The sequence below is a fragment of the Cetorhinus maximus genome, unplaced genomic scaffold (genome assembly GCF_964194155.1).
Source record: "Cetorhinus maximus unplaced genomic scaffold, sCetMax3.hap1.1 HAP1_SCAFFOLD_1046, whole genome shotgun sequence".
Classification (NCBI taxonomy): Eukaryota; Metazoa; Chordata; class Chondrichthyes; order Lamniformes; family Cetorhinidae; genus Cetorhinus; species Cetorhinus maximus.
The window spans coordinates 70,736-98,469 of NW_027596988.1; the positions used below are offsets into that span (position 1 = coordinate 70,736).

At 48.9% G+C, this 27,734-nt stretch overlaps 1 protein-coding gene across 1 annotated transcript in view; it reads left to right on the forward strand.

The window, feature by feature from the left end:
- ipo4 (importin 4) overlaps nt 1–27,734 on the forward strand; it is a 57,552-nt gene that overhangs the window by 16,089 nt on the left and 13,729 nt on the right. Inside the window, exons 11-18 of the mRNA XM_078536255.1 lie at nt 3,531–3,584; nt 9,159–9,268; nt 17,084–17,192; nt 17,647–17,776; nt 19,264–19,377; nt 19,783–19,896; nt 23,004–23,127; nt 24,236–24,347. Coding sequence (XP_078392381.1) covers nt 3,531–3,584; nt 9,159–9,268; nt 17,084–17,192; nt 17,647–17,776; nt 19,264–19,377; nt 19,783–19,896; nt 23,004–23,127; nt 24,236–24,347 — 867 coding nt within the window. The remainder of the gene's footprint in view (nt 1–3,530; nt 3,585–9,158; nt 9,269–17,083; nt 17,193–17,646; nt 17,777–19,263; nt 19,378–19,782; nt 19,897–23,003; nt 23,128–24,235; nt 24,348–27,734) is intronic.

Sequence of the window (27,734 nt, forward strand, 5' to 3'; positions counted from 1 at the left end):
GCCGCGCTGTCAGGGTGGATTAGTGCTGAGGGAGCGCCACACTGTGGGAGGGTCACTGCTGAGGGAGCACCGCGCTGTCGGAGGGTCAGGGCTGAGGGAGCGCCACACTGTCGGAGGGTCAGTGCTGAGGGAGAGCCGCACTGTCGGAGGGTCAGTGCTGAGGGAGAGCCGCACTGTCGGAGGGTCAGTGCTGAGGGAGAGCCGCGCTGTCGGAGGGTCAGTGCTGAGGGAGAGCCGCACTGTCGGAGGGTCAGTGCTGAGGGAGAGCCGCACTGTCGGAGGGTCAGTGCTGAGGGAGCGCCGCACTGTCGGAGGGTCAGTGCTGAAGGAGAGCCGCGTTGTTGGAGTGTCAGGCTTTTAGCAGGTACAAGGGAAGCAAATCAGCGGAGGCATTTGTGGAGTACAGAAAGTGCAGGGTGGAGCTTAAGAAAGCAATTAGGAGAGCAAAGAGGGGATATGAGAAAGCTCTGGCTGGTAAAAGTAGGGAAAATCCCAAGATTTTCTATAAGTATATCAATGGGAAGAGGATAACCAGGGAAAGAGTAGGGCCCATAAGGGGGCAGTCTATGGGTGGAGCCAGAGGACATCACTCGAGTGCTGAATGAATACTCCACATCCGTCTTCACCCAAGAGAATGAGGATGAAGGTATCGAACTTGGGGAGAGAGACTGTGAGGTTCTTAAGCAAATTGATATAGGGAGTGACAAGGCATTGGAGGTGTTGGCAGGCTTAAAATCTCCAGGTCCGGTTGATTTGTGTCCCAGACTGCTGAGGGAGGCAAGGGAGGAGATCGCAAGGGCTCTGACCCAAATTTTTAATTCCTCTCTGGCCACGGGGGAGGTGCCAGAGGACTGGAGAACAGCTAATGTGGTTCCGCCATTTAAGAAGGGTTGTAGAGATAAGCCAGGGAACTACAGGCCAGTGAGTCTCACGTCAGTGGTAGGGAAACTATTGGAGAAAATTCTGAAGTAGAGAATCTATCTCCACTTGGAGAGGCAAGGTTTGATCAGGGATAGTCAGCATGGCTTTGTCAGAGGGAGGTCATGCCTAACAAATTTGACTGAATTTTTTGTGGAGGTGACCAGGTGTGTAGATGAGGATAGTGCAGTTGATGTATTTTATATGGATTTCAGCAAAGCCTTTGACAAGGTCCCACGCGGGAGACTTATAAAGAAGGCAAATGCACATGGGATTCAGGGTAATTTGATAAGGTGGATTCAAAATTGGCTTAGTTGTAGGAGACAGAGGGTGATGACAGAAGGCTGCTTTAGTGACTGGAAGCCAGTGTCCATTGGCGTACCACAGGGATCTGTGCTGGGTCCCCTATTATTTGTCATTTATATAAAAGACATAGATGACTATTTGGGGGGTAGGATTAGTAAGTTTGCGGATGACACAAAGATTGGCTGGGTGGTTAACAGTGAGGTTGAGTGTCTTGGGCTACAAGAAGATATAGACGGGATGGTCAAATGGGCAGATAAGTGGCAGATGGAATTAAACCCTGAAACGTGTGAGGTGATACACTTTGGAAGGAGTAATTTGACAAGGGAGTATTCAATGAACGGCATGGCACTAGGAAGTTCTGAGGAACAAAGGGACCTTGTGTGTGTGTCCATAGATCTCAGAAGGCGGAGGGGCATGTTAGTGGGGTGGTGAAAAAGGCATATGGGACACTTGCCTTTATCAATCGAGGCATAGATGACAAAAGTAGGGAGGTCATGTTGGAGTTGTATAGAACCTTGGTGAGGCCACAGCTGGAGTACTGTGTGCAGTTCCGGTCGCCACATTATAGGAAGGATGTGATTGCACTGGAGGGGGTGCAGAGGAGATTCACCAGGATGTTGCCTGGGATGAAATATTTAAGTTATGAAGAGAGGTTGGATAGACTTGGGTTGTTTTTGTTGGAGCAGAGAAGACTGAGGGGCAACCTGATCGAGGTGTACAAGATTATGAGGGGCATGGACAGGGTGGATAGGGAGCAGCTGTTCCCCTTAGTTGAAGGGTCAGTCACGAGGGGACACAAGTTCAAGATGAGGGCAGGAGGTTTAGGGGGGATGTGAGGAAAAATCTTTTTACCCAGAGGGTGGTTATGGTCTGGAATGCGCTGCCTGGGAGGGTGGTGGAGGCGGGTTGCCTCACATCCTTTAAAAAGTTCCTGGATGAGCACTTGGCATGTCATAACATTCAAGGCTATGGGCCAAGTGCTGTTAAATGGGATTAGGTAGGTAGGTCAGGTGTTTCTCGCGTGTCGGTGCAGACGCGATGGGCCGAAGGGCCTCTTCAGCACTGTGTGATTCTGAGGGAGAGCCGCGCTGTCGGAGGGTCAGTACTGAGGGAGCGCCACGCTGTCGTAGGGTTAGTACTGAGGGAGAGCTGCACTGTCGGAGGGTCATTGCTGAGGGAGCGCCGCACTGTCGGAGGGTCAGTGCTGAGGGAGAGCCGCACTGTCGGAGGGTCAGTGCTGAGGGAGAGCCGCACTGTCGGAGGGTCAGTGCTGAGGTAGCGCAGCACTGTCGGATGGTCAGTGCTGAGGGAGAGACGCACTGTCGGAGGGTCAGTGCTGAGGGAGAGCCGCACTGTCGGAGGGTCAGTGCTGAGGGAGAGACGCACTGTCGGAGGGTCAGTGCTGAGGGAGAGCCGCACTGTCGGAGGGTCAGTGCTGAGCGAGAGCCGCACTGTCGGAGGGTCAGTGCTGAGTGAGAGCCGCACTGTCGGAGGGTCAGTGCTGAGCGAGAGCCGCACTGTCGGAGGGTCAGTGCTGAGGGAGAGCCGCACTGTCGGAGGGTCAGTGCTGAGTGAGCGCCACACTGTTTGAGGGTCAGTACTGAGAGAGAGCCGCACTGGCGGAGGGTCAGTTCTGAGGGAGAGCCGCACTGTCGGAGGGTCAGTGCTGAGTGAGCGCCGCACTGTCGGAGGGTCAGTACTGAGAGAGAGCCGCACTGTCGGAGGGTCAGTGCTGAGGGAGAGCCGCACTGTCGGAGGGTCAGTGCTGAGGGAGAGCTGCACTGTCGGAGGGTCAGTGCTGAGGGAGAGCTGCACTGTCGGAGGGTCAGTGCTGAGTGAGCGCCGCACTGTCGGAGGGTCAGTACTGAGAGAGCGCCGAGCTCCCACACAGACATACCCATATGCTTCTCCTGTTTTCAAAACGTGATGAGTGTTGGTCTCCTGAATAAATACGACAGATGAAACTGTTGGGTAACATTGCATTGAGTGATCATTTCCAAATCACAGCATTGGGAAACCATTGTGGCCTGAGTAGAATGATCTCAGCCGCCTTACGTTGTGGTTCTGAAATGTCGCCTTTGCAGAGGATCATTGGAATTGTGCCTGTGGCTGGTGTTTAAAAAGCACAGCTGCATCTCCGTGTGTTGCCTCTGAATGTGGTTGTCCTTAACCACAATCCTGAAGTAATGGAAACATCTCAACTCCTAAGATTTTGAGGGAGTGAGCCCTTGCGAACTGTCTTAACTTGCATGGTGGCTGTAAATTTGGCAGCAGTCTGAAACATCTCTCTGTCTCCTCTCTCTTAGGTGATCGACATGCTGGCTCTCCATTTGCCTCCAGAGAAACTTTTTTCCCAGTTGGTGAGTTGAAATCTGGCGGTTATGAGTGGCCAGGGGTGGGAGGCTGCTGCTTGGCTCGAACGTCCTGCATAAGAGGCAGGTGGTGGCACAGAGCTGCCCGGAGATCAAAAGTTAGGCACGATCGGGTAGGGGTCAGAGTCAGCAAAGAGAAGATGCCCCAGGGATGAGGACGTCAGGGGGCTGATGTGGAGGCAATGGGGAGGTACATAAAGCAAGAGAGAGGTTGCCAACATAGGCCAAAGGCTGTGGGGGATTTAAAGGATGAGTTTAAGTACAATACAATGGGTAACGGGAAGCTAGTGTTGGTGAGCAAGGATCAGGGGTGATGCCCAATGAGGTTCAGTGTGGGATACCAACTGGGGCAGGATGTTTTGAACAGGCTTGAGCTTGTAGGGAATTAGAAAGAATTGAGTTTGATGATAAAGAGCAAAGAACAAAGAGAAGTACAGCACAGGAACAGGCCCTTCGGCTCTCCAAGCCTGCGCCGATCATATTGCCCGTCAACTAAAACATTTTGCACGTCCGGGGTCCATATCCCTCTATTCCCATCCTATTCATGTATTTGTCAAGCTGCCTCTTAAACACGACTATCGTACCTGCTTCCACCACCTCCTCTGGCAGCGAATTCCAGACACTCACTACCCTCTGTGTAAAAAAACTTGCCCCGCACATCTCCTCTATAGTTTTCTCCTCTCACCTTAAATCTATGTCCCCCTAGTAATTGACTCTTCCACCCTGGGAAAAAGCTTCTGAGTATCTACTCTGTCCATGCCACTCATCATTTTGTAACTATCAAGTCGCCCCTCAATCTCCGTCGCTCTAGTGAGAACAATCCGAGTTTCTCCAACCTCCCCTCATAGCTAATAACCTCCAGACCAGGCGGCATCCTCCTCTGCACCCTCTCCAACGCCTCCATATCCTTCTGGTAATGTGGCGACCAGAATTGCACGCAATATTCCAAGTGTGGCCTAACCAAGGTTCAATACAGCTGCAGCATGACTTCCCAGCTTTTATACTCAATACCCCTGCCAATGAAGGCAAGCATGCTATATGCCTTCCTGACTACAATACAGTCCACAAAGGGTGTCAGGCATCGTTGTCGTCTGCTGCACCCTTTACAACAGGGAGACGAGCTGGCTGGGAAGGAGATGGAGGAGCTGCACTTCTCCTCTGATGAAGAGACTGCCGACGGGAATGTGGCTGAGGAGGTCCTCGGTGGTGAGGACGACAGGGATGAGACCCTCGCACTAGCTAGACAAGGCAGGCACGCTCAGGAGGTCCTCATAGCTGCTAGAATCGGGGAAGATGATGACAACATGCAGTGAGGTGACCCCATAGTTCCTCACATTGCATTTGTGAATGTTTGACTCCATTCTGGCTTATGGCAGCGTGAACACCCTCTGTCAGTATGCTCCTGTCATGCAGACGTGGTGGAGGCCCTAATAGTCGCTCAATTGCAAGAGGATGATGACGACCCGCAGCGAGGACACTCCATAAATCTTCACACAGCCTCTGAGAATGTCTGACTCCTGTCTGCCCAGGCGCAGCTCACTTGGTCTCCACGATCAGGGTCATAGAGACGCAGCCATGAAACTTTAGAAGTTCTGATGCTTTGTCCGCCTTCAGCACCTGAGCCCTTCAGGAGCTAGAGCACAGCATCAGTGGTCACAAATGCTGAAGAGATGGGGGCCAGCCCTTCCATAAAGGTGCTGAGAGCACACCTAGAGAGTGAGAGAAATCTGGCGCCTGCCCACTACATTCTGGTAGCAATGACAAGCACCACCAAGGTGCAGGCATCAGTAATGTCTCCAGGGAGTGTGAGGCCAGACCCTCACTTTGGTCTGAAGGCCGCACAGAGCACAGGGAAGAGGCCCTGGACTGAGACGCCTCCCTTTATCTTGTGCAGAAAGGTTTCACATCTGAGTGACAAGAACACTGCTCATCAGAACAAGGAGCCATAGGCAGGGAGACATTCTTGAGAGTTTATTGACAATAGTGAACAGTATGTACAAGGGATTAACAGCCGTGCCCAGGCTGTGCAACTAATTTAGTTTAATTGTTTGACTCCCAAAAGAGTTAATTTAGTTTATTTGGTTGACTCAAGAATTAATTCTCCTTACCTGTCCTAACCCTGTCTTGGTGCTCCCCGGGGATGGATACAGCCCGGAGGTGGAGGCAGCCTGCTGACTGTGACGCCCTGTCTGTGATGACTTTGGCAGGCGTCCCCTGGAGGGCTGAGACTTGGAGGGCCCCGGCCTGCTTTCAGGGCCCTGCTGTGTGGCAGTGGCACCCTCCTTGTCCTGTGGAGTGAGAGCTGCTGAGGCCACAGGTAGAGTGGAGTTGGATGGGCTGGACACAATTGGAGTCACATGGATGGATGGGCCCAGAGTGTGTACCTGCGAATCCTCCTCCCTATGGGTGTCCAGGGGGCTCCAGGCTGACTCCTTGAGGAGCAGGGGTGGCTGGAGTGAGATCGAGCTGCTGGCACCCCTGTCGCGTACACACTGTTGGAGGCCAGCTATGGCATCAGCGGTGGAGTTGAGCCCGCACAGCAGTGCAGGAGCAAAGTCCTGGACCAAGGTCTCATGGCGGCCTCCATATTACCCGTGTTGACCTCTGTGCATTGGCATGCCGGCGCTATCACCTCAGACTGAAGGTGGACGGACTCCTCCATCGTGCCTTGCAATCTGAGGAGTGCAGCGGACATCCCTTCCTGATGCTCCCGAGCTTACCATTGCAGCTCCAGCGACTGTGACATGACTGAGTCCAGAGGCTTGTCATCTGACTTGGACTTGGCAACGCTCTGGCTTCCAGCAGTCCTCCCAGTGCTGGAGACCTGGGAAGTCCCTGCTGCCATTTGCTGTGGATCAGGCAGTGCGATGTGCTCAGCACATTATGATCCCAGGGCTACTCTAAAGCTAGGTCCCACCGAGGTGTGTGTCTCTGCGTTGGTGGAGATTATGGGTGAGCACTATGACGGGACTTCAGGGAGGATGCCTCCATATTCCTCTTCAGAGGTTTCTTCGGAGCTTGATTGGAGGCCCTGGGTCATGGACTCTGTTGGCTCTTTGGCGTATGTGCCTGCAAAAGCAAGGGGAGATAATTAGTGCATGGCAGTAGCCTGTAAAAGAGGACACATCACTCACAGCATGGTTGTCTGATAGATGTTGCACTGCTGGATCCAGGCCAGATGACAAGTATGCCTGGCCTGTGTGGGTGTTGAGTGGTCCCATGGACGAGATGAGGACAATGGTGGTGAGTGTGAGAGTGAATTGTGATGTCCCTTGAACCGGCATTGAGTGCAGGCCCTGTGGATGTGCGATGGGTTTGTGAATGTGTGAGTTGAGTGATGAGAAGAGTGACTTACCCTAGCGGAACGGAGGAGATCATTCATCCTCATTTGGCATTGGGTGGCTCCCCTCTTTTGCAGGGCGTTGGCATTGACCACTGCTGCTACCGCCTCCCAAGCCAGGTTAGTGCTGCTGCTGCCCACCCTGTGGCCAGAGCAGGGGTAGAGGACAGCATGGCGGGCCTCCACGCCATCCAAAAGTCACCCGAGATACGCGTTGCTGAGCCTGGGGCCTGCAGTCCTCTTCAGTTTCAGGGCCATGTCTTCCACACAGCAGTGGTGATCTGGAAGCACTGAGATAAGACCATAAGACATCGGAGCAGAAGTAGGCCATTTGGCCCATCGAGTCTGCTCCGCCATTCAATGAGATCATGGCTGATCTGATAATCCTCAATTCCACTTTCCTGTCTTTTCCCCATAACCATTGACTCCCTTGCTGATTAAAAATCTGTCTATCTCAGCCTTGAATATCCTTAATGACCCAAACTCAACTGCCCTCTGTGGTAAAGAATTCCACAGATTCACTATCCTCTGAGAGAAGAAATTCCTCCTCATTTCTGTTTTAAGTGGGGGCCCCCTCACTCTGAGATTATGCCCTCTGGTCCTAGACTCTCCCACAAGGGGAAACAACCTCTCAGCATCTACCCTGTCAATCTCCCTAAGAATCTGATATGTTTCAATAAAGTCGCCTCTCATTCTTCTAAACTCCAATGAGTACAGGCCCAACATACTCAACCTCTCCTCAGAAGAAAATCCCTTCATTCCTGGGATCAACATAGTGAACCTTCTCTGGACTGTCTCCAAAGACTTCCCCATTTCTACATTTCCCTTTGAAATAAAGGCCAACATTCCATTTGCCTTCCCTATTACCTGCTGAACTTGTACACTTGCTTTTTGGAATTCATGCATGAGGATCCCCAAATCCCCCTGTGCTGCCGCTTTCTGCAGTCTTTCTCCATTTAAATAACATTCAGCTCCTCCATTCTTCCCGACAAAGTGTATAACCTCACATTTCTCCACATTATATTCCACCTGCCACGTTTTTGCCCACTAACTTAACCTGTCTATATTCCTCTGTAGACTCTTGTGTCATCCTCACCACTTGCCTTCCCACTGATTTTTGTGTCATCTGCAAACTTGGCGATAGTACATTCACTTCCCTCATCCAAGTCATTAATATATATTGTAAATAACTGAGGCCCCAGCACTGATCTCTGTGGTACTCCACTAGTTACAGGTTGTCGTGCTGAAAATGCCCCACGTATCCCAACTCTCTGTCTTCTATTAGTTCACCAATCCTCTATCCATGCTAGTATACTACCCCCAACACCATGGGCTCTTATCTTATTAAGTAGCCTTATGTGCGGTACCTTACTGAATGCCTTTTGGAAATCCAAATATATTACAGATATGTGCTTGTGGCTGGTGTTTAAACATGGCATTGGTGTGATACAGCGGCGGGGTGATGGCAGGCGAGCGAATGAGAGGCCGCCCGCCATGGAAACGGTGTGTTTCCTGGGAGTGCGTGAGGCAGGTTCCGGACGATATGACGTGAAAACCTGCCATTGCGTCCGGCAGGTAAAACATCGTTTTACCCGCCCGCTACTGCACTTAGTGCAAATTTGGGAAAATTCCGCCCATAGAAACCGATTGAGGTCAAAAGGGCAGAATGTAGATCAAGGAAGGTGTCCAAGGAAGTTCAGTGGGGGTATCTGGCAATGACTATGTGGGGCTGGAAGGGAAGCCAGTGTTGATATGTGTAGGGTGGTATCCGGAGATAACAGTGTGGGGTTGGAAGGGAAGCCAGTGAACTAGTATTGGCTGTGTGCAGAAAACTAAGAATGAAATGACAGGAAGGCAAGGCCACAGAGCTGGACAGCGGAGAAGAGGCAATAGAAATCGATGCTGCAACTTCCCCTTATCAAGTAAGGTCAAAAAGAGAAATACTCAAATCGTGTTTATGACTTTGGGCAAGGGCCCCATTGTGGCAATCCTTGGGTGAGATACCACAGGGCTGATGGCATCAGGCTGCACCCCGGCCTAATTGACACCCCATTATCTGATGAGGACTGGCACAAAGCAATGTGGCCCAATGTTTCCATTGAGGGGAGGTGTAATTTCAGGCTGAAATTTGCAGGAGAGTAAATAGGCTTTGCTGTAATAACACTGTCCCCAGTGCCAGTCACTGTCGACCTGATCTGATTCTCTGTGTTTTTCTCCAATAGACCCCACTAATGGAGCCAGCGCTGAGGAGTGACAACCCATATGAAAGAAAGGCAGGCCTGATGAGTATGGCTGTGTTGGCAGAGGGTTGTGCAGACCACATTCGCCAAAAGTGAGTATGACCAACTTTACAAAGGTGCAGTGTTCACAACATGAAGCCAGCAGTAGTCTCCCAAAAGGGTCACTAGACAGTAGTGTAAACACCCGTCAGTACGCACTGTTGTAGGGATACAGACTGCAGTGTAAACACCCGTCAGTACACACTGTAATAGGGATATAGACTGCAGTGTAAACACCTGTCAGTTCGCACTGTAATAGGGATACAGACCGCAGTGTAAACACCCGTCAGTACGCACTGTTGTAGGGATACAGACTGCAGTGTAAACACCCGTCAGTACACACTGTAATAGGGTTATAGACTGCAGTGTAAACACCCGTCAGTTCGCACTGTAATAGGGATACAGACTGCAGTGTAAACACCCGTCAGTACGCACTGTAATAGGGATAAAGACTGCAGTGTAAACACGCGTCAGTACGCACTGTAATAGGGATACAGACTGCAGTGTAAACACCGGTCAGTACGCACTGTTATAGGGATACAGACTGCAGTGTAAACACCCGTCAGTTCGCACTGTAATAGGGATATAGACTGCAGTGTACACACCCGTCATTACGCACTGTAATAGGGATACAGACTGCAGTGTAAACGCCAGTCAGTACGCACTGTTATAGGGATACAGACGGCAGTGTAAACACCTGTCAGTACCCACTGTAATCGGGATACAGACTGCAGTGTAAACACGCGTCAGTGTGTACTGTAATGGACTGTACAGACTGCAGTGTAAATACCCGTCAGTACACACTGTAATAGGGATACAGACTGCAGTGTAAACACCTGTCAGTACGCACTGTAATAGGGATACAGACTGCAGTGTAAACACCCGTCAGTACACACTGTATTAGGGATACAGAGTGCAGTGTAAACACCCGTCAGTACGCACAGTAATAGGGATATAGACGACAGTCTAAACACCCGTCAGTACGCATTGTAATAGAGATATAGACTGCAGTGTAAACACCTGTCAGTACGCACTGTAATAGGGTTATAGACTGCAGTGTAAACACACGTCAGTTCGCACTGTAATAGGGATATAGACTGCAGTGTAAACACCCGTCAGTACGCGCTGTAATAGGGATATAGACTGCAGTGTAAACACCAGTCAGTACGCACTGTAACAGGGATACAGACTGCAGTGTAAATACCCGTCAGTACGCACTGTCATAGGGATATAGACTGCAGTGCTAACACCCGTCAGTACACACTGTAATAGGGATACAGAGTGCAGTGTAAACACCCGTCAGTACGCACTGTAATAGGGATATAGACAACAGTCTAAACACCCGTCAGGACGCATTGTAATAGGGATATAGACTGCAGTGTAAACACCTGTCAGTACACACTGTAATAGGGTTATAGACTGCAGTGTAAACACCCGTCAGTTCGCACTGTAATAGGGATATAGACTGCAGTGTAAACACCAGTCAGTACGCACTGTAACAGGGATACAGACTGCAGTGTAAACACCCGTCAGTACGCACTGTAATAGGGATATAGACTGCAGTGTAAACACCCGTCAGTACGCACTGTAATAGGGATACAGACTGCCGTGTAAACACCCGTCAGTACACACTGTAATCGGGATACAGACTGCAGTGTAAACACCCGTCAGTGTGTGCTGTAATGGACTGTACAGACAGCAGTGTAAATACCCGTCAGTACACACTGCAATAGGGAAACAGACTGCAGTGTAAACACCCGACAGTTCGCACTGTAATAGGGACACAGACTGCAGTGTAAACACCCGTCAGTACGCACTGTAATAGGGATAAAGACTGCAGTGTAAACACACGTCAGTACACACTGTAATAGTGATACAGACTGCAGTGTAAACACTGGTCAGTACGCATTGTTATAGGGATACAGAGTGCACTGTAAACACCCGTCAGTACGCACTGTAATAGGGATTCAGACTGCAGTGTAAACACCCATCAGTACGCACTGTAATAGGGATTCAGACTGCAGGGTAAACACCCATCAGTACGCACTGTAATAGGGATGCAGACTGCAGTGTAAACACCCGTCAGTACGCACTGTAATAGGGATAAGGACTGCAGTGTAAACACCAGTCAGTACGCACTGTTATAGGGATACAGACTGCAGTGTAAACACCCGTCAGTGCACACTGTAATAGGGATACAGACTGCAGTGTAAACGCCCATCAATACGCACTGTAATAGGGATACAGACTGCAGTGTAAACACCTGTCAGTGCACACTGTAATAGGGATACAGACTGCAGTGTAAACGCCCATCAATACGCACTGTAATAGGGATACAGACTGCAGTGTAAACACCCGTCAGTACGCACTGTAATAGGGATATAGACTGCAGTGTAAACGCCCGTCAGTACGCACTGTAATTGGGATACAGATAGCAGTGTAAACACCCGTCAGTACGCACTGTAATAGAGATATAGACTGCAGTGTAAATAGCATCAGTACGCACTGTAATTGGGATACAGACTGCAGTGTAAACACCCGTCAGTACGCACTGTAATAGGGATACAGACTGCAGTGTAAACACCCGTCTGTTCGCACTGTAATAGGGACACAGACTGCAGTGTAAACACCTGTCAGTACGCACTGTAATAGGGATAAAGACTGCAGTGTAAACACCCATTAGTACGCACTGTAATAGGGATTCAGACTGCAGTGTAAACACCCATCAGTACGCACTGTAATAGGGATGCAGACTGCAGTGTAAACACCCGTCAGTACGCACTGTAATAGGGATAAGGACTGCAGTGTAAACACCAGTCAGTACGCACTGTTATAGGGATACAGACTGCAGTGTAAACACCCGTCAGTGCACACTGTAATAGGGATACAGACTGCAGTGTAAACGCCCATCAATACGCACTGTAATAGGGATACAGACTGAAGTGTAAACGCCCGTCAGTACGCACTGTAATTGGGATACAGACTGCAGTGTAATCACCCGTCAGTTCGCACTGTAATAGGGATATAGACTGCAGTGTAAACACCCGTCAGTACGCGCTGTAATAGGGATATAGACTGCAGTGTAAACACCAGTCAGTACGCACTGTAACAGGGATACAGACTGCAGTGTAAATACCCGTCAGTACGCACTGTCATAGGGATATAGACTGCAGTGCTAACACCCGTCAGTACACACTGTAATAGGGATACAGAGTGCAGTGTAAACACCCGTCAGTACGCACTGTAATAGGGATATAGACAACAGTCTAAACACCCGTCAGGACGCATTGTAATAGGGATATAGACTGCAGTGTAAACACCTGTCAGTACACACTGTAATAGGGTTATAGACTGCAGTGTAAACACCCGTCAGTTCGCACTGTAATAGGGATATAGACTGCAGTGTAAACACCAGTCAGTACGCACTGTAACAGGGATACAGACTGCAGTGTAAACACCCGTCAGTACGCACTGTAATAGGGATATAGACTGCAGTGTAAACACCCGTCAGTACGCACTGTAATAGGGATACAGACTGCCGTGTAAACACCCGTCAGTACACACTGTAATCGGGATACAGACTGCAGTGTAAACACCCGTCAGTGTGTGCTGTAATGGACTGTACAGACAGCAGTGTAAATACCCGTCAGTACACACTGCAATAGGGAAACAGACTGCAGTGTAAACACCCGACAGTTCGCACTGTAATAGGGACACAGACTGCAGTGTAAACACCCGTCAGTACGCACTGTAATAGGGATAAAGACTGCAGTGTAAACACACGTCAGTACACACTGTAATAGTGATACAGACTGCAGTGTAAACACTGGTCAGTACGCATTGTTATAGGGATACAGAGTGCACTGTAAACACCCGTCAGTACGCACTGTAATAGGGATTCAGACTGCAGTGTAAACACCCATCAGTACGCACTGTAATAGGGATTCAGACTGCAGGGTAAACACCCATCAGTACGCACTGTAATAGGGATGCAGACTGCAGTGTAAACACCCGTCAGTACGCACTGTAATAGGGATAAGGACTGCAGTGTAAACACCAGTCAGTACGCACTGTTATAGGGATACAGACTGCAGTGTAAACACCCGTCAGTGCACACTGTAATAGGGATACAGACTGCAGTGTAAACGCCCATCAATACGCACTGTAATAGGGATACAGACTGCAGTGTAAACACCTGTCAGTGCACACTGTAATAGGGATACAGACTGCAGTGTAAACGCCCATCAATACGCACTGTAATAGGGATACAGACTGCAGTGTAAACACCCGTCAGTACGCACTGTAATAGGGATACAGATAGCAGTGTAAACACCCGTCAGTACGCACTGTAATAGAGATATAGACTGCAGTGTAAATAGCATCAGTACGCACTGTAATTGGGATACAGACTGCAGTGTAAACACCCGTCAGTACGCACTGTAATAGGGATACAGACTGCAGTGTAAACACCCGTCTGTTCGCACTGTAATAGGGACACAGACTGCAGTGTAAACACCTGTCAGTACGCACTGTAATAGGGATAAAGACTGCAGTGTAAACACCCATTAGTACGCACTGTAATAGGGATTCAGACTGCAGTGTAAACACCCATCAGTACGCACTGTAATAGGGATGCAGACTGCAGTGTAAACACCCGTCAGTACGCACTGTAATAGGGATAAGGACTGCAGTGTAAACACCAGTCAGTACGCACTGTTATAGGGATACAGACTGCAGTGTAAACACCCGTCAGTGCACACTGTAATAGGGATACAGACTGCAGTGTAAACGCCCATCAATACGCACTGTAATAGGGATACAGACTGAAGTGTAAACGCCCGTCAGTACGCACTGTAATTGGGATACAGACTGCAGTGTAATCACCCGTCAGTACGCACTGTAATAGGGATACAGACTGCAGTGTAAACACCCGTCAGTACGCACTGTAATAGAGATATAGACTGCAGTGTAAACACCCTTCAGTTCGCACTGTAACAGGGACACAGACTACAGTGTAAACACCCGTCAGTACGCACTGTTATAGGGATACAGACTGCAGTGTAAACACCCGTCAGTACACACTGTAAGAGGGTTATAGACTGCAGTGTAAACACCCGTCAGTACGTACTGTAATAGGGTTATAGACTGCAGTGTAAACACCCGTCAGTTCGCACTGCAATAGGGATATAGACTGCAGTGTAAACAACCGTCAGTTCGCACTGTAATAGGGATATCGACTGCAGTGTAAACACCCGTCAGTACGCTCTGTAATAGGGATACAGACTGCAGTGTAAACACCAGTCAGTACGCACTGTTATAGGGATACAGACTGCCATGTAAACACCCATCAGTACACACTGTAATCGGGATACAGACTGCAGTGTAAACACCCGTCAGTGTGTACTGTAATGGACTGTACAGACTGCAGTGTAAACACCCGTCAGTACGCACTGTAATAGGGATACAGACTGCAGTGTAAACACCCGTCAGTACGCACTGTAATAGGGATATAGACTGCAGTGTAAACACCCGTCAGTACGCACTGTAATAGGGATATAGACTGCAGTGTAAACAACCGTCAGTACGCACTGTAATAGGGATACAGACTGCAGTGTAAACGCCCATCAGTACGCACTGTAATAGGGATACAGACAGCAGTGTAAACACCCGTCAGTACACACTATAATAGTGATATGGACTGCAGTGTAAACACCCGTCAGTACGCACTGTAATAGGGATACAGACTGCAGTGTAAACGCCCATCAGTACGCACTGTAATAGGGATACAGACTGCAGTGTAAACACCCGTCAGTACGCACTGTAATAGGGATACAGACTGCAGTGTAAACGCCCATCAGTACGCACTGTAATAGGGATACAGACTGCAGTGTAAACACCCGTCAGTACGCACTGTAATAGGGATATAGACTGCAGTGTAAACACCCGTCAGTACGCACTGTAATAGGGATATAGACTGCAGTGTAAACAACCGTCAGTACGCACTGTAATAGGGATACAGACTGCAGTGTAAACGCCCATCAGTACGCACTGTAATAGGGATACAGACAGCAGTGTAAACACCCGTCAGTACACACTATAATAGTGATATGGACTGCAGTGTAAACACCCGTCAGTACGCACTGTAATAGGGATACAGACTGCAGTGTAAACGCCCATCAGTACGCACTGTAATAGGGATACAGACTGCAGTGTAAACACCCGTCAGTACGCACTGTAATAGGGATACAGACTGCAGTGTAAACGCCCATCAGTACGCACTGTAATAGGGATACAGACTGCAGTGTAAACACCCGTCAGTACGCACTGTAATAGGGATACAGACTGCAGTGTAAACACCCGTCAGTACGCACTGTAATAGGGATACAGACTGTAGTGTAAACACCCGTCAGTACGCATTGTAATAGGGATACAGACTGCAGTGTAAACACCCGTAAGTATGCACTGTAATAGGGATACAGACTGCAGTGTAAACACCCGTCAGTACGCACTGTAATAGGGATACAGACTGCAGTGTAAACGCCCATCAGTACGCACTGTAATAGGGATACAGACAGCAGTGTAAACACCCGTCAGTACACACTATAATAGTGATATGGACTGCAGTGTAAACACCCGTCAGTACGCACTGTAATAGGGATACCGACTGCAGTGTAAACGCCCATCAGTACGCACTGTAATAGGGATACAGACAGCAGTGTAAACACCCGTCAGTACGCACTGTAATAGGGATACAGACTGCAGTGTAAACGCCCATCAGTACGCACTGTAATAGGGATACAGACTGCAGTGTAAACACCCGTCAGTACGCACTGTAATAGGGATACAGACTGCAGTGTAAACACCCGTCAGTACGCACTGTAATAGGGATACAGACTGCAGTGTAAACACCTGTCAGTACGTACTGTAATAGGGATACAGACTGCAGTGTAAACACCCGTAAGTATGCACTGTAATAGGGATACAGACTGCAGTGTAAACGCCCATCAGTACGCACTGTAATAGGGATATAGACTGCAGTGTAAACACCCGTCAGTACGCACTGTAATAGGGATATAGACTGCAGTGTAAACACCGTCAGTACGCACAGTAATAGGAATACAGACTGCAGTGTAAACAACCGTCAGTACGCACAGTAATAGGGATACAGTCTGCAGTGTAAACGCCCATCAGTACGCACTGTAATAGGGATACAGACAGCAGTGTAAACACCCGTCAGTACACACTATAATAGTGATATGGACTGCAGTGTAAACACCCGTCAGTACATACTGTAATTGGGATACAGACTGCAGTGTAAATAGCGTCAGTACACACTGTAATTGGGATACAGACTGCAGTGTAAACACCCGTCAGTACGCACTGTAATAGGGATACAGACTGCAGTGTAAACACCCGTCAGTTCGCACTGTAATAGGGATATAGACTGCAGTGTAAACACCCATCAGTACACACTGTAATAGGGATATAGACTGCAGTGTAAACACACGCCAGTACGCACTGTAATAGGGATATAGACTGCAGTGTAAACACCCGTCAGTACGCACTGTAATAGGGATACAGACTGCTGTGTAAACACCCGTCAGTACGCACTGTAATAGGGATACAGACTGCAGTGTAAACACCCGTCAGTACACACTGTAATAGGGATATAGACTGCTGTTAAATAGCATCAGTATGCATTGTAATAGCGATATAGACTGCAGTGTAAATAGCGTCAGTACACACTGTAATAGACTGTACAGACTGTAATGTAACACCGAAGGACACAGACTGTGCAGGAAGAATATTGAGTGCCTGTGCTTTTGTGAATCAGTGTTAATATTATTTTGTGGTGGTTTACCTTTCAGACATCTACATCCCATGCTGCACTGCATGTGTCAGGCCCTCACAGACCAGAACCAGGTGGTCCGAAACGCAGCACTCTTTGCCCTTGGACAGTTCTCTGAGTTTTTGCAGGTAGAGAAAAGGATTAAAAGTTCCTGCTCACACTTGGTCAATTACAGAATGTTTCTTAATCCTTTTTTATTTTGCTTTTACTGTTTCCCTCTCACTAGCTGCTTTAGTTGGGAGGGTGGGTGAGTGAGATTTTTTTAACATTTCATCTTAGTGTCTCATTTTGTGGTTGCTCTCTTGGGCTAGTGCTGTCTCACTCTCCCTCCCCGCTGCTGCTTCCTTTTGCTTCATCCTGTCGCAGGTCATTGCTGTCTCATTCTGTCGCTTGCTCACCAACTTTGGCCACCCGTTGAAAACATCACCGTTTGTCAAATCGCAACCGGCATGTTTTTTTAATCCTGCTGTGGTGCCACTTTCAGCTGCCCAGCAATGCCTTCTCGGTGTGTTTCAATGCTTTATTTCATGCCTTTCCCTGTTTGTCTCTTCCTTCCTCTCCCCACCACCCCATTTCCCGCAGCCTGATATTAGTAAATATTCCGACGAGATCATGCCGCTTCTCCTGAACTACCTGGGGACGATCGACAACTCGAAGGGTGGCCATCTCACAAAGGCTTATTACGCACTGGAGAATTTTGTGGAGAATCTGGGTAAGGTAACACTCGATTTGTTTTGAGCAGCTCCTGTGTGAAACTCTGCATGAAGTTTTTTGGCTTTTTCCCCAATGCTTGCTTCGGGATCAAGGCAAATAGTTGGCTTCCAATGAACTGAAACTTAAACTTCGGTATGGTGAACGGTTAACCTATTTGTACATATTGGCAATAGTAAAGAATGCAGTTATACTCTCCAAACTCTCTAGGAGATGGAAAAAGCACCACACTGACACATCATGTAGCTCAGGCTAATTTGAATTTATTGTGAGTTAAATTTACACAGAGTTAAGAACTTGCATTTCGAATAGTGCCATTAACATGGAGAGAAATCCCTGTGACTATGCCATCTTCCCCCATCATCCTGCTCTGTGGGACCATCCTTGCTTAATTCCACTCTTACCTATTCAACTGTGGCTGCAGCATTTCCAGCAATGGCTTCTCTTTCCACCCATACACACATATCTTTAGATTCCACCCCACCAGTCCCTTCAAAGGTCCCCTTCTCATGCGTATGTTTCTCTTTGGTGACATGACCTTCAGATTTTAGGAAAGACCAAAGCCTTTGTCTTTGGCCCTGCTCCCTAGCCGCTGACCCTATTCCTTATCTTGGCTTCTTGCGAAGCCAGATCTCGGTTCACCCCTAAGCTGGACTGCAGAGCCCATGAGCTTCGTAATGTCACCTGCTTCCAACTCCTATTTCACTCTTAACTGAACTAAACACTTGTGGGTGCTCTTCACACTCTGTGTCTCCTAAAACCCAACCCCCACCACTCTGACAGCTAATGACCCCTCCTTCCCCGTTATTGCTATTCCAACACCCTGGAACAACCTCTCATACTGCTAAAACCCCATTGGTGCCCTTCCTCAGTATTTCTACATGCCTCCTAATGAAATATGAGTGCACAATTAAACAAGCACATAAAAATAGTCAGCAAAATCGAACATGGGCACATGAGAAAGAAAGACTCGTATTCCTGTAGCACCTTTTGAAATCTCAGGAAGTCCCAAAGCGTACTCACTATTGCAATGGGGGAAACAGGGCAGCAGTTTGCGCACAGCAAGCTCCCACAAACAGCCGTAAGGTGATGACCGATTAAATATTGACCCGGTACTCCAGGGAGAACTTCCCTGTCCGGCATCATTCTGATGAATTTGTCCTGAATCCTCTCCAAGGCCAATACATCCTTTGTGAGGTGCGGTGGCCAGAGGTGAATGCGATGCTCCAGATGTGGTCTGACCTGAGATTTAACGTATGGTCAGTACTCCAGATGTGGCCTGACCAGAGATTTAACGAATGGTCAGTGCTCCATATGAGGCCTGACCTGAGATTTAACGAATGGTCAGTGCTCCAGATGTGGTCTGACCAGAGATTTAACGAATGGTCAATGTTCCAGATGTGGTCTGACCAGAGATTTAACGAATGGTCAATGCTCCAGATGTGGCCTTAACTGCCTTTTTGTTTTGTTTGCTGGTGGGTTGTGTAGGGAAGAAGATTGAGCCGTACCTGCCCACGCTGATGGACAGGATGTTGACAGCACTGTGCTCGTCCAGCAGCAACCGCGAGAAGGAATTGGCAGTCAGCGCAATTGGTGCTATCGGTGAGTAGGGATCGTATTATTCATGTTCAAATGCTCCTTCGCCAAATCACAAACCCCGGAAGGAGGCCATTCGGCCATCTTGTCTCTAGTGGCTCTTTCAAAAAGCCCTCCTCAAACTTCCACTCCGCTGCCTCTTTCCTTGTAGCCCTGCAGGTATTTAGCTGGTTCCCTTTTGGAAGTTACTCTTGTAACGCCTTCCGCCTCCCTTTCAGGCAGCACGTTCCAGATCACGACTCGCTGCCTCAGCTCTGCATTTTATGTCAATCTGGTTACCGTTTGTCATCACGGTGAACAGTTTCTCCTTATTTCCTCTATCAAAGCCATTCATGATGTTGAACACTATTTTGCCAGAGTCTCCACAACACTGCTAACACCTTCCCGATTTCTTTTCTCCCTCGGCCTCAGCCAGCGCTGCCAAGGAGGCCCTGCTTCCGTATTTTGAAGCCGTTATCGTGCAGCTGAAAGGATACTTGGTGAACACAAGCGAGGAGCTGCGTCAGGTTCAGATCCAGTCACTAGGTGAGACTTCCTTTCTTGGCATTGGTGGCAAGTTGACATAGAGGGAGAACGTAAGCAGATGATTCATGATTCGTCAGTCTGCTGGAATCTCATCAAATTGGAAAGTGATATACCAATGAATGGGCTGCTTGTCATATTCACGCAGGTTCTCAATATTCAGGATGTATTTTAAATGTCTATTATCCATTTCTTGAGGGTAGGGATTCCCACTCCAGAAACTCAAGTCCCTCAATTTGGGGCCCACACTCCCTGTGCCATCACTGAGGGAGCGCAGCACTGTCGGAGTGTCAGTGCTGAGGGAGCACCGCACTGTCGGAGGGTCAGTGCTGAGGGAGCGCCGCACTGTCGGAGGGTCAGTGCTGAGGGAGCGCCGCACTGTCGGAGGGTCAGTGCTGAGGGAGAGCCACACTGTCGGAGGGTCAGTGCTGAGGAAGCGCCGCACTGTCGGTGGGTCAGCGCTGAGGGAGAGCCGCACTGTCGGAGGGTCAGTACTGAGGGAGAGCTGCACTGTCGGAGGGTCAGTGCTGAGGGAGTGCCGCACTGTCGGAGGGTCAGTAATGAGGGAGCGCTGCACTGTCGGAGGGTCAGTGCTGAGGAAGCGCCGCACTGTCGGTGGGTCAGCGCTGAGGGAGAGCCGCACTGTGGGAGGGTCAGTACTGAGGGAGAGCTGCACTGTCGGAGGGTCAGTGCTGAGGGAGTGCCACACTGTCGGAGGGTCAGTAATGAGGGAGCGCTGCACTGTCGGAGGGTCAGTGCTGAGGGAGAGCCGCACTGTCACTGTCGGAGGGTCAGTGCTGAGGAAGCGCCGCACTGTCAGAGGGTCAGTGCTGAGGAAGCGCCGCACTGTCGGAGGGTCAGTACTGAGGGAGAGCCGCACTGTCGGTGGGTCAGTTCTGAGGGAGAGCCGCACTGTCAGAGGGTCAGTACTGAGGAAGCGCATCACTGTCGGAGGGTCAGTACTGAGGGAGAGCCGCACTGTCGGGGGGTCAGTGTTGAGGGAGAGCCGCACTGTCGGAGGGTCAGTGCTGAGGGAGTGTCACGCTGTGGAAAATGTCCTCTTTCGGGATGAGACATTAAACTTTATTAATCCATTCACAGGATGTGGGCGTCACTGGATGGGCCAGCATTCATTGCCCATCCCTAATTGCCCTTGAGAAGGTGGTGGTGAGCTTGTTTCTTGAACTGCTGCAGTCCCTGTGGTGTAGGTACACCCATGGCGCTGTTAGGGAGGGATTCCAGGATTTTGTCCCTGTGGTGTAGGTACACCCACAGCGCTGTTAGGGAGGGAGTTCCAGGATTTTGTCCCCTGTGTGGGGTAGGTACACCCACGGCGCTGTTAGGGAGGGAGTTCCAGGATTTTGTCCCCTGTGGTGTAGGTACACCCACGGCGCTGTTAGGGATGGAGTTCCAGGATTTTGTCCCTGTGGTGTAGGTACACCCACAGCGCTGTTAGGGAGGGAGTTCCAAGATTTTGTCCCTGTGGTGTAGGTACACCCACAGCGCTGTTAGGGAGGGAGTTCCAGGATTTTGTCCCCTGTGTGGTGTAGGTACACCCACGGCGCTGTTGGGGAGGGAGTTCCAGGATTTTGACCGTGTGGTGTAGGTACACCCACAGTGCTGTTAGGGAGGGAGTTCCAGGATTTTATCCCCTGTGTGGTGTAGGTACACCCATGGCGCTGTTAGGGAGGGAGTTCCAGGATTTTATCCCCTGTGTGGTGTAGGTACACCCACAGCGCTGTTAGGGAGGGAGTTCCAGGATTTTGTCCCCTGTGTGGTGTAGGTACACCCACAGTGCTGTTAGGGAGGGAGTTCCAGGATTTTGTCCCCTGTGTGGTGTAGGTACACCCACAGTGCTGTTAGGGAGGGAGTTCCAGGATTTTGTCCCCTGTGTGGTGTAGGTACAGCCACGGTGCTGTTAGGGAGGGAGTTCCAGGATTTTGACCCAGTGACCGTTAAGGATAAAGACCTTTTTACCTCATTATGTCAAAAGTAGTGGAGTTTTTCCTGGTCTTCAGGGGCAAAAAATCTGTCCTCCCAACTACCATCATCTTTTTAAATCAAATTAACTGGTGACTGCCGTTTGTGGTTCACTTGCTGTGTGTCTATTGGCTACCATGTTTTCCTTTATTGGCTGTGAAGTACTGTGAGGTCATGAAAGGTGCCATAAAAATGCAAGTCCTTTTCAAGGTCTCATTTAACTCTCTTGTTGGAGCAGTCTCTGTGTGATTCCGACTATACACAAAACAGCTGAGGGTTAACTGCAATACAGGATAGGAATTAAACTGAGTCAAGGTATGCTGCATGTATGGAGGGAACATTATTTTGAAACTAATCCGTGCTGTCCCTGCCCTGGGAGTGTTTGATGGGGACAGTGCAGAGGGAGCTTTACTCTGTATCTAACCCTGTGCTGTACCTGCCCTGGGAGTGTTTGATGGGGTCAGTGTAGAGGGAGCTTTACTCTGTATCTAACCCCGTGCTGTCCCTGCCCTGGGAGTGTTTGATGGGGACAGTGTAGAGGGAGCTTTACTCTGTATCTAACCCCGTGTTGTACCTGTCCTGGGAGTGTTTGATGGGGACGGTGTAGAGGGAGCTTTACTCTGTATCTAACCCAGTGCTGTACCTGTCCTGGGAGTGTTTGATGGGGAATGTGTAGAGGGATCTTTACTCTGCATCTAACCCTGTGCTGTACCTGTCCTGGGAGTGTTTGATGGGGACAGTGTACAGGGAGCTTTACTCTGTATCTAACCCCGTGTTGTACCTGTCCTGGGAATGTTTGATGGGGACAGTGTCGAGGGAGCTTAACTCTGTATCTAACTCCGTGCTGTACCTGTCCTGGGAGTGTTTGATGGGGACAGTGTCGAGGGAGCTTTACTCTGTATCTAACCCCGTGCTGTACCTGTCCTGGGAGTGTTTGATGGGGACTGTGTAGAGGGAGCTTAACTCTGCATCTAACAGGTTCTGTTCCCGTCTTGCAAGCATGCGGAGGATGTGAATGATGGCTGTACATGATTGTCTTTATTTTTAAAATCGTTATTAAAAAGAAAGACTTGAGAAGTAGAAGTGAGAAACAGGACTGAACAGGCTTTAACAGTTGTTCCCAATTACAGAAACCTTGGGGGTGCTTGCTCGAATGATTGGGAAAGAAACCTTTTTACCCCTTTCCGAGGAATGCTGCCAACTTGGTCTGAATCTCATTGACCATGTAGATGATCCTGATTTGCGGAGGTGCACGTAAGTTTTCCCTGTGGTGGCGGGGTGTGGTTAGCAAGAATTTCGGGATAGTCACCTCCCCTCCGAGATGCTCGAGATTTCTGTGCAAGTTCCTTGCTCCTTCCACTGTCCCATTAGCACCCGCCTCTGTCCCTGCCGTAGCCCATCTGCTGCTAAACCCTTCCTCTGTGCTTTTGTTACCTTCAAACTCCATCAGCCCAATGCTCTCCTAGCCGGACTGTCATTTTCCCCTCAGCTCACCTTAAACTCTGCTGCCCTGTGTCTTAACTTGCACCAAGTCTCCCATCCTTCCCCCTATTGCCTCTCCCCTTCCTACCTCTGTCATCTCCTCCAACTCCACGACCCTTATATATTTGCTCTCCTCCAATCCTTTTTCCACATTCCTGACTTCCATCGCTCCACCATTGGTGGCTGTGCCTTCAAATACCTCTGGAATTCCCTCCCTAAACCTCTCTGTTTCTTTACCCCACGCTCCTTCTTTACACCCTTCCTTGAAACCCAACTCTTTAACCAGGTTTTTGGCCACCTGCCCTGATTTCTCTTCATGTCTTGGTGTCATTTTTTCTGCATTTAAATACCTGTAAAGTGCCTGGGAAAGTGTGACTGTGTTAAAGATGCTATATAAATGCAAGTTGTTGCTGTTGTTGTGGCACAGCATCAGCTCATAGAATGATACAACATAGGAAGAACTTATTCGCGCTATCCCATCTATGCTGGCTCCTTGGTGGAGCTATCAGATTAGGCTCGTTCCGCTGCTCTTTTCCCCAGCTCCCTTCAAATTTTTCCCCGTCAAGTATATTTATCCAATTCCCTTTGAAAGTTCCTTCAGGCAGCGCATCCCAGATCACAACTCGCTTTGTTTTTAAAAAGAAATTTTTCTCATCTTTCTGTTCTAATCCTTTTGCGAATGATCTTATCTCCCAATCTCTTTCGAAACCCGTCATAATTTTGAGCACCTCTATTAAATCTCCCCCTAACGTTCTCTGCTTCAAGGAGACCAGCCCCAGCTTCTCTCTCCCAACGTGACGTAAGTTAATCATGCCTGGCACTATTCTTGTCAATCTGCTGTGCACCCTCTCCAAGGCCTTGATGTCTTGTCTGATTGCAGGTACAGTCTCTTTGCTGCCCTGTCGGTGGTGATGGGTCCAAGCATGGCGCTTCACCTTGAGAAGATGACTACCGTGATGCTGCTGTCCATCAAATCGACAGAAGGAGTTACGGTAGGGTATAATTGGACAAGGCGTTTGGGCAGCAAGGTCTTGCCCCATGTGACTTTAGAACCCACTGCCTTGTCCCGGTTCAAACAGGGTTTCTACATTCTGAAGTCTTCATTTTAGCCTTCTGTCTGTCCCCGCAGCCGTTTTAAAAACAAAATTTGTGTCCCAGTCTCCCCATTTTCCTCAGACTATAAGATGTAGGAGCAGAAGTAGGCCATTCAGCCCATCGAGTCTGCTCCGCCATTCAATGAGATCATGGCTTATCTGATAATCCTCAACTCCACTTTCCTGCCTTTTCCCCATAACCCTTGACTCCCTTACTGATTAAAAATCTGTCTATCTCAGCCTTGAATATATTTAATGACCCAGCCTCTACAGCCCTCTGCGGTAAAGAATTCCACAGATTGACTATCCTCTGAGAGAAGAAATTCCTCCTCATCTGTTTTAACTGGGCAACCCCTTACTCTGAGATTATACCCTCTGGTCCTAGACACTCCCACTAGGGGAAACAACCTCTCAACATCTACCCTGTCAAGCCCCCTAAGAATCTTATATGTTTCAATAAGGTCGCCTCTCATTCTTCTAAACTCCAAGGAGTACAGGCCCAACCTCCTCAACATCTCCTCATAAGAAAATCCCTTCATTCCCAGGATCAGCCTAGTGAACCTTCTCTGGATTGCCTCCAGTGTCAGTATATCTCTCCATAGATAAGGGGACCAAAACTGTTCAAAGTATTCTAGGTGTGGTCTAACTAGTGCCTTTTATAGCTTTAGCAAGACTTTCCTATTTTTATACACCTTTCCCTTTGAAATTTAGGCCAATATTCCATTTGCCTTCCCTATTACCTGCTGAACTTGTACATTAGCTTTTTGGGCTTCATGCACAAGGACTCCCAAATCCCTCTGTGCTGCAGCTTTCTGTTGTCTTTCTCCATTTAAATAGTATTCAGCTCCTCTATTCTTCCTGCCAAGGTGCATAACCCCACATTTTCCCACATTATGTTTCATCTGCCAAGTTTTTTGCCCACTCACTGAACCTGTCTATATCTCTCTGTAGACTCAGCTTGAAGCCTGGAATTGTTTCCCCTAATCATTAATCTGTGTTCCTGGTCTCTCACCTTCCACTCTGTGAGTTTATGCTTATCCAAAACTCTGTGTCTGTCTGGCCCACATCGGCTGCCGGTCCAGCATTACGTCAAATTTACAATTCCCATTCTTCACAGAATCACACAGTGCAGAAGAGGCCCCTCGGCCCATCGAGCCTGCACCGACACTTGAGAAACACCTTACCTACCTACCTAATCCCATTTACCAGCACTTGGCCCATAGCCTTGAATGTTATGATGTGCCAAGTACTCATCCAGGTACTTTTTAAAGGATGTGAGGCAACCCGCCTCCACCACCCTCCCAGGCAGTGCATTCCAGACCGTCACCACCCTCTGGGTAAAAAAGCTTTTCCTCACATCCCCCCTAAACCTCCTGACCTCACCTTGAACTTGTGCCCCCTCGTGACTGACCCTTCAACTAAGGGGAACAGCTGCTCCCAATCCACCCTGTCCATGCCCCTCATAATCTTGTACACCTTGATCAGGTCACCCCTCAGTCTTCTCTGCTCCAACGAAAACAACTCAAGTCTATCCAACCTCTCTTCATAACTTAAATGTTTCATCCCAGGCAACATCCTGGTGAATCTCCTCTGCACCCCCTCCAGTGCAATCACATCCTTCCTATAATGTGGCGACCAGAACTGCACGCAGTACTCCAGCTGTGGACTCACCAAGGTTCTATACAACTCCAACATGACCTCCCTATTTTTGTAATCTATGCCTTGATTGATAAAGGCAAGTGTCCCATATGCCTTTTTCACCATTCCACTAACATGTCTCTCTGCCTTCAGAGATCTATGGACACACACGCCAAGATCCCTCTGTTCCTCAGAACTTCCTAGTGCCATGCCGTTCATTGAATACTTCCTTGTCAGATTACTCCTTCCAAAGTGCATCACCTCACACTTTTCAGGGTTCAGTCCCATCTGCCACTTATCTTCCCATTTGACCATACCGTCTATATCTTCCTGCAGCCCAAGACACTCAACCTCACTATTAACCACCCGGCCAATCTTGTGTCACCCGCAAATTTACAAATCCTACCCCCCACATAGTCATCTATGTCGTTTATATAAATGACAAATAATAGGGGACCCAGCACAGATCCCTGTGGTACACCACTGGACACTGGCTTCCAGTCACTAAAGCAGCCTTCTGTCATCACCCTCTGTCTCCTACAACTAAGCCAATTTTGAATCCACCGTATCAAATGACCCTGTATCTCATGTGCATTTGCCTTCTTTAAAAGTCTCCCAAGTGGGACCTTGTCAAAGGCTTTGCTGAAATCCATATAAACTACACCAACTGCACTACCCTCATCTACACACCTGGTCACCTCCTCAAAAAATTCAATCAAATTTGTTAGGCATGACCTTCCTCTGACAAAGCCATGCTGACTATTCCTGATCAAACGTTGCCTCTCCAAGTGGAGATAGATACTCTCCTTCAGAATTTTCTCCAATATTTTCCCTACCACTGACCTGAGTTTCACTGGTCTGTAGTTCCCTGGTTTGTCGCTACAACCTTTCTTAAATAGCGGAACCACATTAGCTGTTCTCCAGTCCTCTGGCACCTCCCCCGTGGCCAGAGAGGAATTAAAAATTTGGGTCAGAGCCCCTGCGATCTCCTCCCTTGCCTCCCTCAGCAGTCTGGGACACAAATCAACCGGACCTGGAGATTTATCCACTTTTAAGCCTGCCAACACCTCCAATACCCTGTCACTCCCTATATCAATTTGCTCAAGAATCTCACAGTCTCTCTCCCCGAGCTCCATACCTTCATCCTCATTCTCTTGGGTGAAGACGGATGTGAAGTATTCTTTCAACCCCTCATTCTCATGGAGGAAGACGGATGTGAAGTATTCGTTCAACAGTATTCTTGTGTCCAAATTCTTCCATAGGTCTCACCCCTCCCTATCTCTGTAACCTTTCCTAATCCTCCGAGATCACTCTCTTCCACCAATTCTGGCTACTTGTGAATCCCTGATTTCAATCGCTCTGCCTTTGGCCGCCGTTCTTCAGCTGCTGCACACCTAAGCTGTGGAATTTGCTCCCGAAACCCCTCTACCTCGCCTCCTTTAAAACTCCTTGAGACCTACCTCTTTGACCAAACCATTGGTCACCTGTTCTATTATCTCCTTATGTGGCTCAGTGTCAATTTTTTTATCTGATAATGCTCCTGCTACATAAATGCAGGTTGGTGTATCTTTGGCGATGAGATGCATTTGAGGAAAAGAGTGGTTCACTAGTGAACACTTTGTTAACCCACCTTTCAGAACCAGCCTG